Below are 18,231 nucleotides of genomic sequence, written 5' to 3' on the forward strand. Positions count from 1 at the left end.
AAAATCAATAATTTATTAATATTTTATTTTCTCTTTTTTCATTAAAACTTTACAACTTCTTATTTATATTTGTATATGAAAATATTTATTTATTTATTTATTTATTATGATGCGTAATACTCTATAATAATAATGCGTAATGCTAATTTTCATTATCAAATAATTTTTAAACCTTTTTAATAGAAATAATTATCATTACGCTTTATACAAAGTTGAAAATTTATATTTTAATTTTGTTTAATATTTATATTTATTTATTTACTTAAATATATACTCCCTCCGTCCCAATAAAAGTGGCCACTTTTATTTGGGCACGGAGATTAAGAAACTTATTGTTATGAGTTAATTAAGTGTGGTCCACCAAATTTAATGAGATAATTACTTTCCTCCATTGACTTCTTCTCCACAAACCACCAAATTTATTGGGACGGAGGAAGTAATTTAATTTCAATGTTCGTCGTGCATCGCACGAATGGTCATACTAGTTTTATACCTAAGAGAAAGTTGTATAATTTTATACCACGTGATAAGGAGTGGATAAATATATTATCCTTAGGGCCTGTTTGATATGAGTTTATAGGTAGGATAAATTAAATTAATACAGGTTAGTGTGATGTTTGATATCATGTTCTATTAATGTGGTCAACTCCTACTTAATCCCACTTCTCCATGCTATTTTGTGGGAATAACCCATACTAATAATCCGGCCCCTCCCCCTCGGATAACTTTAATACTGCGAAGTTGGATAAAAATTATGTTACCCTTCCTCACGCATATCGATGCAAATGCCCAAGTAATGGTGGACAGACATGATATTTTTAAAATTATATGAGGATAGTTTTGGTATTAGATAATATAATCCAATATAATCCTATGGATATCAAACACAATATAGGATTAAGTAGCCATGATATCAAACACCCATGAAATAATATAAATCCACACTAATTTCTCAAGATAATTTTAATCCTAATCAATCCTAAACTGCAAATCAAACGGCCCCTTAATAAGATATAAAAAATTTGATTCCCATTTAAAGTGATAAATTTATACCTCATTATATTATCTCTCCGTTTAGATGAATAAAAAGCAAATACACCCAAAGTGTGTTGTGGGTGTGGGTGAGTATAACTCTAAAAAGAGTATAAAAAAATCACGGCGGGTGCGTGTGTATAACTCTTAACAAACAGCGTCTAAAAAAGTCACAAAATATTCGATAAGCCGATATAAGTTTGGCCCTAGAAAGCATCTGCCAATAGGATTGCCATTACACTGATTTGCCGACAGACAAAAAAAGGGCTGAAAACATCATCAATGTGCACTGCACTTCACTCCCCACGCACTCACCTATTATTATTATTATTATTATTATTATTATTATTATTATTATTATTATTATGGAAAATCCATAATCCAAGTTGATTCTACAAGTAGGCATTTATCCTAGTATAATAGCAGACTTCACAAATAGAAAATCCACATGCCTGTTTTACCCTAACCACAAATGATTTTTCTTTAAAAAGGAAATGTCAAAAACTACAATTTAGCTTCTTCAACACTAAATATTTGCAAGATAAAAGCATAAATAAACTAGAAACATTTCCAGGAGAGATACAACAACAATATCAAAACTTTTAGGCAAAGAGGGAGCAGCTGAGACACCATGGTGTGTAAATTAGTGAATTAGGAACTCTCGATATATGTGCTGATCATTGAGAAGCATACCGGCTGCATTATGAAAGCCCTTGCGCATATGTAGTTGTCAACTTGAAATCATCGTACAATACTTCTAGAATTTGGTTTTGTCAAAGCTTCGACCACCCTGTACATCCATCGATCTAGCATTCCTGCAACATCAGCTCTAAACTTACAGATTCCAATGGAAAGTAAATTGTATCCTAATTTGCTACCATAACAGCCAGGGCTGTAGGAAGGAAAAATCTTTGGTGGGGGCTGAATTTTCTAACTTTCGAGTTCAAGATTTCGATAAGCAAATTTTCCTGCAATTCAATTTGGGGGTGCGAGCTTTTCCACAACAACCCGCACAAATTTGCAGATGATTTGACGATCTTATAAGAATGAAAAAGTAAAAAATAATTGGTGGGGCTTAAGCCCCCCTCACCCTTATTTGGCCCCACCCCTGAAAACGGTTATTTCAAAGGTAATTTCCAATTCTAAAATTACAGCAGGTCACCAAAATAACATCTAGACAAATTTCAACTCAAATACTATGACAGCTATCTGATAATTGATAAATACTACTCATCCCTCCATCCCATTTGACTTGGCCAGTATTCTTTTTCGGGCTGTCCCACTTGACTTGGCATGTTTTCTTTTTGAGTAATCACTTTACATTACATTAAATATGGGCCCACACACATTTACACTACAATCTCACTCTCCTAAATAATCGCGCCGAAAAGAAATAGGCCAAGTCGGCTGGGATGGAGTCAACATTTTATTCAGATAAATATCTTATTTAACCCAGGAAATGAGTTTACTTCAAAATCAGAAGTCTTTTTTAAGACTACAGCAAGTAATTAACATTGATTCCAAGAGTACTAGCATGAAATAGAGATGCAGTCTCAAAAAAATTAAAGTAATGCCACAATTTACATACAACCACATAACCACCAAATTAAGTTACTAGACATACATGTACATGCACTGCTAAAGAAAACAACCAGGGGAAACAAGTGGAACCGACCTGTTAAGGCAAATGTACCACCCAGTACTGCACAAAGACGTGTAATGAAGTGGAGAAAACTACGTCGTTCTTCCCTAATGGTCACCGTAATTGGTGACAAGTCATATAGGAAGTAAACGGCTGCACCAAACAATGCAACATTAACCTCGCCACAGTTTGGACAGAAAGAACGAAGGATTCAGAAGTGTAGAAAACATTCTTCACATTGAGGACAACTTACCAGGCCATGCCCTATCATGCTCATTAATTGGAGAAAAGTACTCGGTGACAGAGAATTGATTTGTGGGTAAGACTTCCTTTGAAATATACTTGTATTCAGTCGGGACAATCTACATCATCAGAAAAGAAATAATTTCAGGACTGTTAAGTGTTAAGTAATTTCAAGTTGATGAAACATATGGCGTATATCCCCCCACAACATAACATACGCCCACAGGGCCAAAAAAGGAGATGATAAGCCTAAATCAGTTCAAGCCAAGCAAAATAGTATCAGAAAACTATTATGTCTAAATTCAGTCTACATCAGTCTGTAGCTAGCAGATGTGTCTTCCAGGAATCAGACCATTGAAGATCATCGCATCACTAACATTGACGAAAGGAGAAGACCTTCCCAATGCATGTCACTATGTCCAAAGGAGGTTCACACCAATACATTATTTTCTCAGTAAAAGCATCAGATGGATGAATTGCATCATAATATCATATACGGAGAGGAGATGCCCCCTGAAACTCTAATTCAGACACTCCATTTGCAAACAGAGAGTCAAAGCTGATTATATGTTTAGGTTAAAGGGGGAAGTAGGTGGCCCGTGGCCTACGTACCTAACAAGGATTCTCAGAACAACATTACCAAGCTATGCTAAGTTGCTAACAGTAGTTTATTGTCATATAGAAGTTATCTCTTGATGCCAAATTAAGTTGCCACGTCATTTTAGGATTCTGCCGCATATTAACCCATCTAAAAACCATTTTACCATTGAATATAGACAAGTTCTCATAGCTGTATACAGTAGGACAAGATTTATGCATATGATATAAATGCACTCAGGTCTTTTCTGCATTTTGTACTGATGCTTGTTTATATTTTTAATTCATTATTTTGTTTCTTGTCAAAATAAAAAATACATTATAGTTTCATTAAAATTGAAAGAAAACGAACCTTTATGTAATACTTGAATGTTCCGCTTGCTCCACGCAAAATTCTGGACGTGCCATCAAGTGGATTCTCTATACCAGGATATTTGGGCCCAAAGGACAAGTCATGAATTATATGACTCACATTGACATGAGAAGAACCTTCAAAAATCTGCAGGAAAGAAAATGATGCCATATAATTTATATGTATTGCAGAAAGTTCAGAAATGAAGTTCCACAGTTATCAAACTAACAAACATGAAGGACAATGATTCCCAAAAAATTTAGCAGTCCAAGGAAAAATCCTATAAATAAAAGCTAAACGTTGTGATTGGTTAATGCCATAACTGCTTTACTAAGCCTAGCATAGACCTTGATAAGCTGGACACCAAGATAAGCAATTGCAACATTGGAGCCATTTTGGGGCGGATCTGCTAAATCGCTAATAATCGGTGAACCATAAATAATGATTTAGTTAGTGTGCATTTAGTAGATTATGGAAACTATAAAAATAACAAACAATATAGACTTAAAGATATCCACCATGAATTATTTGGCTGCTGAAGCCCGAGTTCAGATCTAGACAAACCAAACAAAAGACAGCTGAGCACATGATTAGATTAGACATTCCATGTGTTGTGTACAATGATATTAGATGGAGAAGATTAAGAAAATGTACAGTAACAACAAATGAACTGAAGTACCTAAATATTTGCACCATTCTTTCACATCTGTTTATTCTTTTGGCAATATTTTCAAACAACAGCATGCTTGATTTTATCACTTTTTGTTTTTGGTAAATAAGATAAAATTATCGAACTCAAATTCTATCAATGTCCAATTGAAACACTCTTGTGGTCAATCTCGATACATTATTTAGGTGTCGTCAAGAGTCTTTATCAAGTGAAGATGGTGTCAGAAAATCTACCACTTTAACTTAGTGCAGCAAGACCCGTTATTTGTGATATTAAAGAAAAATGGATTTTCATGGATTAAAACCGGCAAAACAAAATACATTTAAATGGTTCAATTTCAAGAAGAAGGTGATAATGTTCGGAATTTCAGACTTAACATGTGAAATCAAAGCTGGAATCAGAATGCCAACACAATAATGATACTGTAAAATTCACAGATTTATTGCAGGGAGTTTCATCAAACAATGCAAATATTAATATGCTAAATTTGATACAGATGATAAAATTTATAAACACGGAATTCAATCCCGGTTGGTAGGAAGGATCAATATAATTCTCTGAAAATCACTACTATTTATCTGGCATCAAAAGGGAGGGGAAAATGAAAAAAATAATAAAATAAAAAGGGGGAGAGAGAGAGACAGAGAATTGTTTCAGATAATAACCTTAAATTCAATCATAATATTTTTGTAAGGAACTCTAACTGCCGCAGACATTTAAGCTTATATATCCCATAACAACCTTAGAGGACATCACTACCATATTTGTTCGTATAAGAAAACCAATCAAATAAATACTTTGAGAAGTAACACTTCAGGCACCTGACTGGGTCTTTATTATGAAACTAAAAATGTCATCACATGGAGAAGATAAATAAATAAATATATAAAAGGAAATGCAGGAGCTGACCATCTGTGCAACAAAAATGTTCAATCCATGGACTGAGATATGGAAGTTCCCAGCAACTCGTTGCACATCTAGAACACCGTACACCTGCAACAAACCAGGAACTAAGGACAAAAGTGGCAAACAACGAGCAGGAGCCATAAATTAGAAACCTACCCACCCCCCCTTCTTCATTACTATATTCATTGGTGTAATTAATAACAAATTAGGTTCTCGCCCATGGCTGTTTACTCATGCACACATGGTGGATTTTGCTGAAGGAAACATAATAAAGATCGCATAAAGTTTAAATATGACAAAAGCATACCCGGCAACCTTCCGCATTAGCCAATGCATGCTTCACCTTCTTAATCATATCTTCAGCTTCTTCATCAAGATTGTGGAGTTTGACTTTATGGTCAGACTCCTCATGGTGATCCTTGTGGTCATCTGATCACGATGATCATAACAAAAGATCATCAGTTTGAGCAAAAAGTTCTATAGAGTAACAAGATTCAAGTTCTACATTAAGATATTTGTACTAGCTATAAGAATCCGAATAACATCTAAAAACTAAACACAACCTGTCGCAGCACAACAATAAGGTCAGACCTATCGCTGTAGCTTTTTAAGACAATGGTTCAATGAATTTAAATAGACTGGTGACATCATAATAACTCAAGCACAAACTTAGGAGAGACAAAAGGCTGGGGGAAAAGTGACAAAACATTTTCCAAGAAACATTATAAGCAAAAGCATTTAGGAGAGAAAAGAACCAGATAATGGTTGTAAAAAATGAAATAAATTTAAGATAAACTAACCATGGCCATGAGCAACATGCCCCTTCTCAACAAGGTCGTTTAAATACTCTGTGCCAATAATCACGCCATCATGATTCAAGCGAAGCTGCAGGAACAATTAATGTCAGAAAACTGATGAATAAGTTTACCAACTTTTACAACATCCCCTTTGCTGCTGACATAACATGGCCTCATAACTTGTTAACAAGTAAATGAAATAAAAAATCGACCAACCTTCCATATATTTGTGTCAAGATCAACTTCATGCTTCCCTGACATATCGATTGCATCTACACTAAGCACTGAAAAATCCCATGAAGTGAAAGACCAGGTAGAAAATGTGAATGCACTTACAAAGAAGAGTCTTCATTAGACAAAAGTTATACTTAAGGTCAGTTGAGGATAATATATTAAAAACAGAGATCCAAAAGACTAACCATCGCATGGCAAAGATGGGAATGTCATATTTATATGGATCGGAAGTGTTTCTCCACGTTTTAAGTCTACTGACATCTGCCAGGGTCCAAAATGTCACATATAATCAATAAAGTTAACTATGTTAGGTGAAGCTATACTCAATTCAGAGAATGTAGAAACAGAACCAAAGAACACTAAACAATTTATGGGGATGTAAGCTGACCTGGTGTACGGTATATGTTGAGAGATAATAAGTCAATTCATGCACGAACAAAGTTGCCATGATTACCAGCCCAACAATAGAGACTAATGAGAAATGTGAAAAGGTCTGCAGTTAGTGGCAAACCCATCATCCCATTCTAAAGGAATTAACTCAACAATCATTACATTGTACAGTGATATTATTTTTCAACTGCATAGAGACTAGTTGCAATGTTACTTAAACACTAAACGAACAAATTTATTAATTTAAAACCATGCAATGAGTGAACCAATTTATGGCTCTCATTATAAGAGACTATAACAAATTACACATATCCATTGCTAATACATAATTCACCCTTATCAAAACTAATTAACCTAATAAGAACATAAGAAAATAATATGAGATTCCTTTCTAGAGCCAGAACCACCACTAACTATGATCTGAAATCTATTGCATGGCATATTATACCAAGCTGCAGCAAATGAAAATTCCCAGAATAAGATTGGTCCATTGCTCCAACCACTTATATTCCTTCTCCCATGTGTTACCACTCTATGTCAAAATGCAGTACAAATCCAATCAGTCAAACTTAAAAATCTTCTAACAAACCCCGATTTCAAAGCCTTAATTGACATGACTAACACAAATTCTCTTACGGTTCATACCCAGGGATGTAGATTCCACAGCAAGACAACTCTTATTGTTCAATGCTTGCATTTTACAGTAGGAAAACATGAAGCAATCTCACAAGTCGAAAGTTGATAAAAACGAATCGAAAAATAAAAACAGCAAAGCGAAATTTTAAATTTTGGGGGAGAAAAGATGGAAAATCATACCAAAGGCCCCGGATTTTGTCTTTTGCAGCAGATGGTCTTCAGCTCTCGGGAACGCATCGATGTTTCTTAGCGCCTGCTTGAAATTACCCATCTTTTTTTGTCTTTCCTCAATATCTTATCAACCCTAATATCCCTCCAGAATCAAGCAATGATTGAATCCCCTATCTACAACACAACAGAAAATTGAAAAAAAGGAAAAAGAAACGGAGGAATTCAACATAATACGATTCCGATAATCAATGAATTGTAAATGTATCGTTGAGATTCATTATGCCACTAGAAGAGAGGGGGAGGGAGTTCACCTTGAGAAATTCGAGGAAACTGAGAAATTTGCGCCTGCAATGAGCGAAAAAATATGAAACGGAGATTGACAAATATATGTTACGGGTCAAGATAGGAGGACCGACGAAAAACCTTAGTCCAAATGTCTTCAACATAATAATAACTAGTACATTGTGATGCACGGCGAGTATCGAAATTAAACTACATGCTAATTAAATATAAATATTGAACATAAATAAAATATAGGTAAATGCAAATTATTCTTTTTATGAAATATAAAATAATCCACATCAATTACTCAATAAGAACCTAAATTTTAAAATACATAAATTTTCAATTTTATATAAATTACAATGATAATGATAATTATTAACTAATTTAAATATTTTATATATAATATTAAAATAAATTCAAATTAAATAATTAACTATAAAAAAAGTGGAGTAGTATTTAGATATTGTATTTATATATTCTTTATTTATACGACTTCAAATCTTTTAGTTTTTTCAGTAAATGTACTATAAAGATTTTCATAGTGCATATTTATAGTTTTATATCCCGTGCGATGCACAATATCCAAATACGTGTATATATATATATAATCTAATTATAAATATAAAGTGCAATATCTTAATATACCTAATAGAATGTAGATAAAAGTGACCCTAATACGATGGGACAAAATCGAATATTTATCCCTATTATTATAATATTTATAAATACGATGGGTATCAATCAATTTTATATAGGGTAAATATCACTTTAAACTTCAAACTATTTTCGCACTATCAATTATATCCCGAACTATCGAAAATAAAATTTTAAACTTTGAACTATCAATTGCACCATTCGTATATATTTTTTTGTTCCAAAAATCTGACGTGGCTCGCCGAATGCTACGATGTGCTTAGAATTATTCTTTTTTTGGACCTACATTTGGTAAAATGACGTGATTATATGCCTTATTAATTAAAATTTCAAGGGAAAAAGTGCAGATAAGCCCTCCTAGGTGTAGCCCTTGTAGCGTATACCTTCCCATTCTTACTGTGCGTGCAACTAAACTCCCCAACTCAAGAAAAAGGGTGCAAATACCCCCTCGCCCTAACCTCCGTTTTCTCACCGTTAGTCAGCATTTTTTTTTCTGTGGGGCCCACCTTCTTGAATACAGCCAACTCAAGAAAAAGGGCGAATAACAGCTGCGGCGCCGAAACTCAAAACAATCTCCCTATTGCCCTCCATCAACACCACAATCACTCCCAAAACCACCCCTACCCTACTCCTGATGCCCCCCTCCCCCTTACCCCACCCTAGGATCCACCCTTCGTTTATCCCATTATTTTCTCTTCGATCAGTCTTCGAATTCATCAATTTCACAACTTTTCACACTCAAACAATTCTCTTATTCGTTTATTGTGTTTTTTTTTTTGCTATGCTTAATTTGTAAACGAGAGTAATTGCGAGGAATGGATGAGAGGAAATCGAAGAGACCGAACGGTTTCAACAGCCGGAGCTGCTGAGTCAGCAGCAGCATCGGAAGTAGCAGTGGCGAGTATGACACCGTATGAGAGTGCGTGACCCCGTACGTGCAAGACCCGCGCGATCAGGACGCGATGTCGCTGGTGTGCAAGCACAGTGAGAATAAGGAGGTATACGCTATAAGGGCTACACCTAGGAGGGCTTATCTGCACCTTTTCCCAAAATTTCAAATAGACGAAGGTTACAATTGATACAAAATTGATAGTTTAAGGTTTAAAAAATTATTTTCAATAGTTCATGATATAATTGATAGTGCCAAAATAATTTGAGATTTAAAGTGATATTTATCATTTTATATAAATATGAAATATAAAAATATTTTTTTTGATAAATTTACAACATTAAATAAAGAAATTAAAAGGTTGCACCACAATTCGAATCGCTGACCTTTGATCTTAAACATTAACCCCTTACCGCTCGGTCAACTCATGCACACTATAAAAACGTTTTTTTCGTGCACTGTGTGATTGCATTCAGTATATACTAAAAATGAAAAATGAGAATGTATTTTTTAAATGAATCAAAAATAAAATATGAGAAAGAATTTCGAAGATTGAAGGAGCATTTCACCGTTTGGCCGGTCAAAATTTCAGTCGTCAAAACCTCATTCTTATCCCGCTGGGTTTAACAGAACAACATCTGTTGCCGTGTCGTGGAGACGGGCATGTTCACGCTGTCCCACGCGCCGCCGCGTTTTTCTTTCCCTGGAATTTTCCAGAAGAGTGGAGGGCTTGCAGCAGCGGGATCCAAATCGTCGTCCCGCCTCTTTCGCAGCCTTCCCGTCAGCTCGCCGCCTCTCAAGGTACTGTTTTATTTTTGCGGAGTTGTTCGTTGCAGCCGTAGCTCGGTGGTCGAACCTCATTTTTTTATTTGAAGACATTGTTTTCGATTAAGTATTTCTACTGCGACAGAAGCTGAATTCGTATGAGATGTTCAAATTGCGGTTGATGCATAGGAAAAGTGAAATGGGGGTGTGGCAAAGTTGATGACAGTATATATTTTGCTGAAAGGATCTTGTCAAAGCTTCCACTCAGTCCGCGTTTACATTTTGTGATTGATAATATACATGATTGGGTTTTTTTTATCTTCATTATTAGGATGTCTGCAATCCTATCCCTTCAATGAGATATGAATCAAATTATAGAAATTATCACGAGCCTTGTGATATCCTAAAGTTCTAATCTATTTTAGTAAACAATGGATTAGCCTACACTGTTTTTATCCATCTAGGATATCACCCATAGTGTAAACCATCCCCGTGAAAGTTTTGTAGTTTTAGAGTCGATTGGATAAGAAGAACTTCCTGTTTTTTGCCTGTAGAAAAGTTTCTTTTGAACTTTATGGAAGAGGTGAACATTTATGTAGGCAACAACATAAGCTGACAATTAATACTCTGATGATATATGCATGTTCGTTGAAACTAGAGTTTTGGCTCACTAGAAAGTTGCCGCTTGTGTTTTGAATTAATAACAGAATTTGAGAAATTTGTCTGAGTCCAGAAAAGCAGCTTTCTTAGCTGTATTTGTGGCATAATGGTGTTGGTTTCAATCAATAGAGTCATCCCAGATTTACTGACGCTCAATCATCATCGACTGAAATAAGTAGAGCAGACCAGTTCTACCACTTTGAAACTTAAGTTACTAATCGCATGAGCTATGCAGCCCTGGTTGGCTGCCTTTGGACTCCCACCAGTCTACCCTGTGAAAAATGCAGCACCTTCTCTTCTTTTTTCCATCTGAGAATATTCTTTATTTCTTAAGATGTAAAGTTCTTGCTCAGTAAGCTATTATTACATTTACAATTATGTATCTGCTTTTATGATAAACAGGAGCTGAGTGATGAAAGGCAGGATGGTGGAATGCTCCCTTCTCTTGGATATAAGTGGTCCTTGATAATCTCTTATGATGGCACCCGTTTTTCAGGTTACTCCTACTTTGTATGTATTTTTCTTCTTTAACCTTTCTTTTCTGGTTTTCTCGGTTTCTGCCACTGTAAGAATAATTTGATTTGTGATTTTAAGTTTTTAACCTGAAGCTGGGCACGAGCTTAATGTTCTAGTTGTCAAATTTTGTGGTAAAGTGTTCCTCTGTTTGTTAATTACAAGCTTCCTAGTCACAATCATGAGGTCTATTTGTTAGTGCATCTTATATGCTCGTGACTTAGGCTTAGGGGATGCATTCATTGCGATAGAAGACTTCTTGCTAGATTCTACAACTCACTAAAGCATTGCATTATGGACTTTTAATGCTTCCACAACCCTTCCACTCTGACCAAAAAGAAACAAGCTGACAGAGTACATAAATGAATAAATAAGTATTGTCATTTCCGATCTTCTTTAGTTTCATAAATGTTGTTTTTTATGAACTTTTGTCCTTGTTTAATGTAGGATGGCAATATCAAACGTCAACGCCAACTGTACAATGTTTACTGGAAGAGGCACTGATCCAGATTACAAAATTAGGACGTGATCATCTCTGTCTTGTTGGTGCTGGCCGAACAGATGCAGGAGTTCATGCCTGGGGTCAGGTCTCTTTTCTTTTATGCAGATCTCACGAATGCAAAATCACTGTTTGAGAAAAAATTGACTTCGAATAATTTTTCCTACAGGTGGCACACTTCACCACACCTTTCAATTATGACTGCTTGGCCGGCATTCACAAAGCATTAAATGGTCTTCTTCCCCCGGATATCAGAATTAGAGAAATTAGATCTGTGCCATCTGAATTTCATGCTCGCTTTTCTGTTACAAGCAAGATTTATCATTACAAAATTTACAACGACACCATAATGGATCCATTCCAAAGGCTCCATGTTTACCACAGTACTTATAAACTCAATCCTGCTGCCATGAGGGATGCTGCCAAGCATTTTGTAGGGAAGCATGACTTCTCTGCTTTCGCTAATACTTCACGCAATGATAGGACACCAAATCCGGTTAAGAATATCTTCCGCTTTGATGTGATTGAAACGGTACTGCTCAATCCCATTAGTTTTGTCTCCTTGTTTTCTTTTCTGGAACAGGCATAGCCGCATAAAGTATAGCTGACCCTGTTTCTATAGCAGGCCTCATTAAACAGATAAAATCTGTATTCATCGAGCTAGTGAGGAAACTCATCCCAGCATCTTTTGCTTTTCAATTTCAAGCACCAAATTGTTAAAACAAACACAAGATGAGACTACTTGAACGCAAAGTTAATTATGCCTATAACTTTCAAAATGTCAAAATCTAGAGCATTAATTCTTCAGAATAACTTCAGTGGAACTAGGTGAGGTTTAACCAACCTCTGTTTTGCAGGGTCCCGTGTTGCACCTTGAAGTTGAAGGATCAGGTTTTCTATATAGACAAGTTCGGAATATGGTACTCTATGTTTATAATTTCTACGCGACTTTTATCCATTGGCAGCAACTGGTGTTATCTCTTCTGTTACAAATGAGCCCATCTCAACAATCATTGTTGCTTCTCATCGTATTGCAGGTTGCTTTGTTGCTTCAAGTCGGGAGAGAAGCGGTTCCACCTGACATCGTCTCCAAGATTTTGGCATCTCGTGATAGGAAGGAGTTGGCCAAGTATACGTTGTCAGTTCCTCCCCATGGTTTGTGCCTTTATGCCGTCAACTACAATGAGGATCATCTTCAACTTCCCTCAGGTCGACCTGCAACGAGCTGGGGTAGGCACCATACTATAAGCAAATGTAAACTCCCATACTATTGATCATCACATTCCTGAATTGAGGTATGTGTCATACACTGTTGAAAATGTGTACATACACGACGGCTTCAATAGTGAGGTGTGAGATATTTTGTCAATTTATCATGCAAATTACGATCCATCGTCTATATTTCGATATTATTAATACTCGAATTCATAAGATCAAATCATTGATTTACACAAAGAGTTTCTTTGTCAAAGTTAGGTCAATGATAATTTGAATCTTTTATGCAATCTCTTAAATATTTGGGACCAAGATTAATACTACTAATATATATATTTTTTTTTACCAAAAGTTAATTTGCACGCTAGTTCTTTTATTTCAATTTTCTCATGTTTTATAAGATGAACTGCAAATGAAAACAGAAAACAATTGCACCTTTCGAGCGTTGCCGATTCCTTTTAGTAAAATTCGATTTTTTATTTGGACAAATACCACCAGAAAACCTAAATTATTTGCGTTTTTCTGAAAATAATTCATATTATCGATATTCCTCCAATAACACTCAAACTTTCAAAATTTTGTTCCAATTTGACATTTGAGGTGTGTTTACTCAGTATTTACTTTAAGTGATAAGATAGATTAATAAAACGCAAAAACTTGCATGCGGACGCTCTCATCCAATGCGGCCGGGTCCGCCCGGCCCGTTAACAAACCCAGCCCGATCCGAATTCAAAAATATAAATAAGTTTTTCTAATTTCTTTTCATTTTTTCACAACTCTTTTTCTCTCTATCGTTCTACAACTCTCTCCTTCTCTCGTCTCCCGTCTCCCTCTCTCTCTCTCTCTCTCAAATTTCACCGGACGTCTCTTCACCGAAGGATTTCTCTCAAGGATTCATGTTCGCCAGCCTGATTTCTCTCAAGGATTTGTCATTTCGTTGTCTTCAAGGTATTAGGGTTTTCTAGTTAACTTCGAATTTTGAATCTCCTTCAAGTTTTTAGGGCTTTTAAGTTCTCTGTTTTTAGTTTGTTGTAATTTTGTTTCCTTTTATCTGTCATACTTGATTTTTTTGAACTTAGGGCTTTTCCTGCTTTTTTGGCTTTAGTTATGTCTTTGTTTACTTGATTTGTGATTATATCCGTTGATTCATGATTATATCTGCTTAGATGCTCTTGTGTTTTGTTATTTTAATGAATTTTCGGAAGTATTCATTTCTTTCAATAAATATATAGTTTAATGAAACATGAAAGTAAGCATTATTTGTACAACATGTAATATTTATATGCCATGGAATTGCATTTGATATGTAATGATTATGTTTAGTAAAAGTAAACAATTCTTCTAGAAAATGTATTACTTATATTCGTAGAAATTAAATACTTATGTTACCATAAGTATACATTTGTGCTGCAAATGTATACATTGTGCTATACATTTATGCTTTTTGGTAATACTTATGTGTTTGGTGAAACATGAGGGGGTGGGTATCTATCTAATCGGTGAATTGTGAATGGATCGTGAGTTATACCTAGTTGCGATTGATCGGAGAAGATAAAGGAAGTAGTCGGAATGCTAGAACAAGAGAAAAGCTGTTGTTGTATTGAGTATGAAAGATAACGTATCTACAAATGAGCACGCATGCCGTTATTTATAGATTACATATGGAGGGTAAAATAGTAAAATCAGCACCGGAGCATGCGTCTTGCGTGGTCAGGGGCATAATGGTAAAATCGCCTTTACGCGGGAGATTTCCCTGCGTCTCGGTGATTCCGCTGGTGAAAACCATTCCTCTGGCGAGAGCAACTTCTCTAGCGAAGGTGGTTCCTCTGATAAAGGTGATTCCTCTGGCGAGTGTGATTCCTCTGGCGAGTGTGATTCATCTGGCGAGAGCCATCTCGCTGCTCCCCGTGATTCCCCTGGTAACGTCACTTCTCTGCTCTGCACATATTACTCCTCATCAACCACTCCCCCTGGTCTGACTAGTTTACTCTAGAACAAAGTAACCTAGTCAGAGTGTTCATCCGCGTGGCTGACGTCACCCGCATTAAATGCCCGACCCTTTTACAGTGTCCTTTTCCATTTTTCGAGGTTACTTTTTAACCTTTGCGTCCTTTCGTCTCTCCATAGGAATTCTCAGCCGTTGATTACTTTCCGGGTGCCACGTGTCGCTCATCCCGCATGTTGGTAGTTGCCCGCGTACCCTTTACTTAGTCGATTCGAATTTTTACTTTCCACTATTCATCTTCTTCAGTTTTTCCGAATTCCTTCATCTGCGATTTCCGGCGATCCTCTCCCTGTTCCGACATATTTCCTGCGACCCTTCTGTTCCAGTCTTTACCGTTGATCTTTCTTTGACTTAGGTAACTCGCGTATCCTCCTCTCTCGATATTTGTGTTTAGTGTAAAGTGGTGTTAAGATTTGTTGGTGCTCTGATTGAGCGTGAAAACCCTAGGATTTTTTAGATTTTTTCGATAATGGCTTCCTCCTCCGCCCCTAGTGCCCAGCCTGACTTTTTCCCCTCCCCTTCTCCCTCTCCCGTACCCTCCCCGGTTGATTCTCCCCCTCCTTCGAACCCTAGTTCTCCCCGGACTTCTCCATCGGCTTCTCGATCCTCTCTCCCCACTTCCGCAACCCCTAAAACTTCCAAGGGCAAGAAGAAAGTCCCTAAATCACCCAAATCTATACCTGAATCCCGATTGAGCATGGTGAGCATGCACAAGATGTTTGACCTCTGTAGGCGACCTACGGGTTTAAAATTCGAACCCCAATCCAAGGCTCTGATGCCCGCTTTTGACAAATTGAACATGAATATGGTAGTTATCTGGCGAGCCCAGATAGATGCCGGTCTGAGGCTTCCCCCTCCTCCGCTTATAATATACGTAGCCAACCACTTCAACATCCCCTTCTATCAAATAGCCTCCTCCGCCATTCGGAGGTTATACTGTTTTCATATCCTTTGCACCGCCCATGGTGTTGTAGATACTTTCAAATTGTTTGCCCAGACCCAATCCCTAAGATTGCAGGGGGGGCCCTGTATAGTTTTGCCGCGCGTAAGAAATATCCCGCCCTTTTCCTGAGTCCCCTGAATTCCTATGATAAAGATTTTCTCCACTCCTACTGTTATGTGAAGACCACTTCCGGTACTTGGCACCAGTATGGCGCCCAAGAGCTGCGATGGCATACCTCCCGCACCAAACACCAGCCAGCCTCCCAAGGAATCCCCTCTGATCACGACCTGGGAGTGCTGAGCAACCTTAATGCCCTCCACAACCAAGAGCCATTCCCCTGCAAAGATTTCACTGAAAATCCCTCGTCTTTGGCAGCCAATGGCCTGTTTCCCCTGTACCCTCCTGGATCCATAGGTAAAATAGGTCTTAGTATTGTATGTGAAAATTGTTTGTTACCTTACCTTTGTTGATAAGGCTGTGTTTGTTTGCAGGGATGTCGTGGAGGAGCAAATGTAGGTCCGAGCTTTCCGCCGACCGTCCCTCGGGCGAAGAGGGCCAGGGCTCTGGGCAGCCCGTGGATGATGGGGTGGATATCTCCAAGCTGGTTCCTGTGGTCCCAGAGGAGACTGTTCCGGCACAACACTTTCCCCCTGGCAAGGGGAAGAACATGGATGTACTTCTTTCATTCAGCCCAGACAACCAAAAGACAAAGGGCTCTGGTTCGGGCCAGAGTGGAGGGCAACCCATCATTCCTGTGGTGGATGTTGAGGATGCCGAGGACGTCGAGGATGATGTGCCCCTTGTCCGATCACTCCGCAATATTCCTACTCCCGGGTCCCGAGTGGTCCCAAGGAAAAGGAAGTCTGCCGCGGAAGACCTTGCGGATAGGCGTCGCAAGGCGCGCCTCGAAAAAGGCAGCAAGCTCGCGGACCCAGAGGTTGGGTCGGCGGGTGAAGTGGAGGCTGCCTCCGTGGCTGCTAAAAGAGGTAAGACAGTAGCCTCACCTGAAGAGGAATCGGAGGGCCCTGATTCCAGGCCAGTTTTGTCCCTAAAGGGGCGTGACTTCGTCAATACCCTCCTCTCCCGAATCCATCCCTGGGATAGGGAGGCCACGCAGAAGATGGCGAAAGCTGCGTTGGCGAATTCCCTTAGCCGCCTAGTGCTTCAGGTACCCTGCATCAATTAACATGTTTGCATTTTTATGTTGCTGACCTTTTAAGTTCCCTGTTTTAACTATTTTCTTTCAATTCCCTGCAGCTGGAATCCCAAGTCAGGGCGGTGGTCCATTGCATCGACGATTATGGTGCCTTGGAGAAGGATTTGGAGGCGGAGAAGAAAAGGACGGAGGAACGCGACGAGCAAGTTGCTGGTACTGTGGAGCAGTTCAGCAAGGCAGAGGCGGAAGTGGCTGAGCTGCGGGCCAAGCTTGCACAGGCAGAAGTGGAGAAGGCCTCCTTGGCCTCTGAACTGGCGAGGGTGACGAAGGAGAGTCATGAGAGCCTTGCCAGATTCAAGGCGAGGTATGATGATGACTACAAGGAGGCCAGGCATGGCTGGAGGAAAACCTATGTGGAGGCTCAGAACCGTGGTTATGTCATGGGGGCACGAGACCAGCGTCTGGAGACTTCTTGTCTCCGCAGGGCCAACACTTCCTGGAGATAATGCTGGAGGACACCTTGGCGGCCTTCAAGCAAACCCCTGACTATCTGGAGGGCTTCGGGTCCATCTTTGCTTATGTGATAAAACAGACCGCCACAAAGGCGTTGGAGATGGCGGGGGTGGCCCTGGAGCAGATTGCTGCCCTAGACCTGCCGGCCTTGATGGATAACATCAAGGATGAGGATTTGAACCGGTTGCTGGGGATCACTGAGGATTCCCCGAAGAAGCCGGAGTGGTGGTATCCGGTTTTGGAGAAGGCCGTTCCCTACTTTACTTTTGGGGTTGGCTCTGACTCATTGCCTGCTGCTCCGGTGTACAGACCTGCCTTTTGTGATTCCCTGATGAACTTCGTGAACCGGCTGCGAGGTCCAGCTGCTAGCAGCACTCGGGGATTTTCTCAGTACAGCCTGGAGCCTCTCCTACCTTCTGGTTTCAAGGCCTCAGCCTTCGAAGATTCTGCTTCCTCCTCCTCCG

General features: G+C 38.5%; 2 protein-coding genes across 3 annotated transcripts; one reads left to right on the top strand and one right to left on the bottom strand.

The window, feature by feature from the left end:
* Nucleotides 1-1,487: 1,487 nt before the first annotated feature.
* LOC130992635 (uncharacterized) lies at nt 1,488-8,105 on the bottom strand. 2 transcript variants are annotated; one of them, XM_057917355.1, is made up of 12 exons: nt 7,982-8,105; nt 7,680-7,844; nt 6,862-6,944; nt 6,659-6,734; nt 6,456-6,523; nt 6,243-6,327; nt 5,750-5,871; nt 5,446-5,529; nt 3,867-4,013; nt 2,928-3,036; nt 2,708-2,827; nt 1,488-1,847 (listed from the first exon to the last, which is right to left on the bottom strand). In XM_057917355.1, the coding sequence occupies exons 2-12, from the start codon at nt 7,768-7,770 to the stop codon at nt 1,774-1,776; spliced, it is 1,059 nt and encodes a 352-aa protein (XP_057773338.1). In that variant the 5' UTR covers nt 7,771-7,844; nt 7,982-8,105; the 3' UTR covers nt 1,488-1,773. The 2 variants fall into 2 exon arrangements, with proteins under 2 accessions (XP_057773338.1, XP_057773337.1); XM_057917354.1 differs by having other exon boundaries at nt 1,488-2,827.
* Nucleotides 8,106-10,016: 1,911 nt separating this feature from the next.
* LOC130992639 (uncharacterized) lies at nt 10,017-13,325 on the top strand. The gene is made up of 6 exons (XM_057917360.1): nt 10,017-10,299; nt 11,326-11,419; nt 11,884-12,023; nt 12,105-12,467; nt 12,793-12,855; nt 12,973-13,325. The coding sequence occupies exons 1-6, from the start codon at nt 10,162-10,164 to the stop codon at nt 13,207-13,209; spliced, it is 1,035 nt and encodes a 344-aa protein (XP_057773343.1). The 5' UTR covers nt 10,017-10,161; the 3' UTR covers nt 13,210-13,325.
* Nucleotides 13,326-18,231: the final 4,906 nt, after the last annotated feature.

The sequence above is a fragment of the Salvia miltiorrhiza genome, chromosome 7 (genome assembly GCF_028751815.1).
Source record: "Salvia miltiorrhiza cultivar Shanhuang (shh) chromosome 7, IMPLAD_Smil_shh, whole genome shotgun sequence".
Classification (NCBI taxonomy): domain Eukaryota; kingdom Viridiplantae; phylum Streptophyta; class Magnoliopsida; order Lamiales; family Lamiaceae; genus Salvia; species Salvia miltiorrhiza.

Bases quoted from the DNA above. Each gene is read 5' to 3' on its own strand.
- LOC130992639 (XM_057917360.1), top strand. From the start codon at position 10,162: ATGTTCACGCTGTCCCACGCGCCGCCGCGTTTTTCTTTCCCTGGAATT. The intron at 10,300-11,325 runs GTACTGTTTTAT...TATGATAAACAG, and splicing joins TCAGCTCGCCGCCTCTCAAG to GAGCTGAGTGATGAAAGGCA. The intron at 11,420-11,883 runs GTTACTCCTACT...TGTTTAATGTAG, and splicing joins TGATGGCACCCGTTTTTCAG to GATGGCAATATCAAACGTCA.
- LOC130992635 (XM_057917354.1), bottom strand. From the start codon at position 7,770: ATGGGTAATTTCAAGCAGGCGCTAAGAAACATCGATGCGTTCCCGAGA. The intron at 4,014-5,445 runs GTCAGCTCCTGC...TCTTTCCTGCAG, and splicing joins ACATTTTTGTTGCACAGATG to ATTTTTGAAGGTTCTTCTCA. The intron at 2,828-2,927 runs GTAAGTTGTCCT...TGTTTGGTGCAG, and splicing joins GCATGATAGGGCATGGCCTG to CCGTTTACTTCCTATATGAC.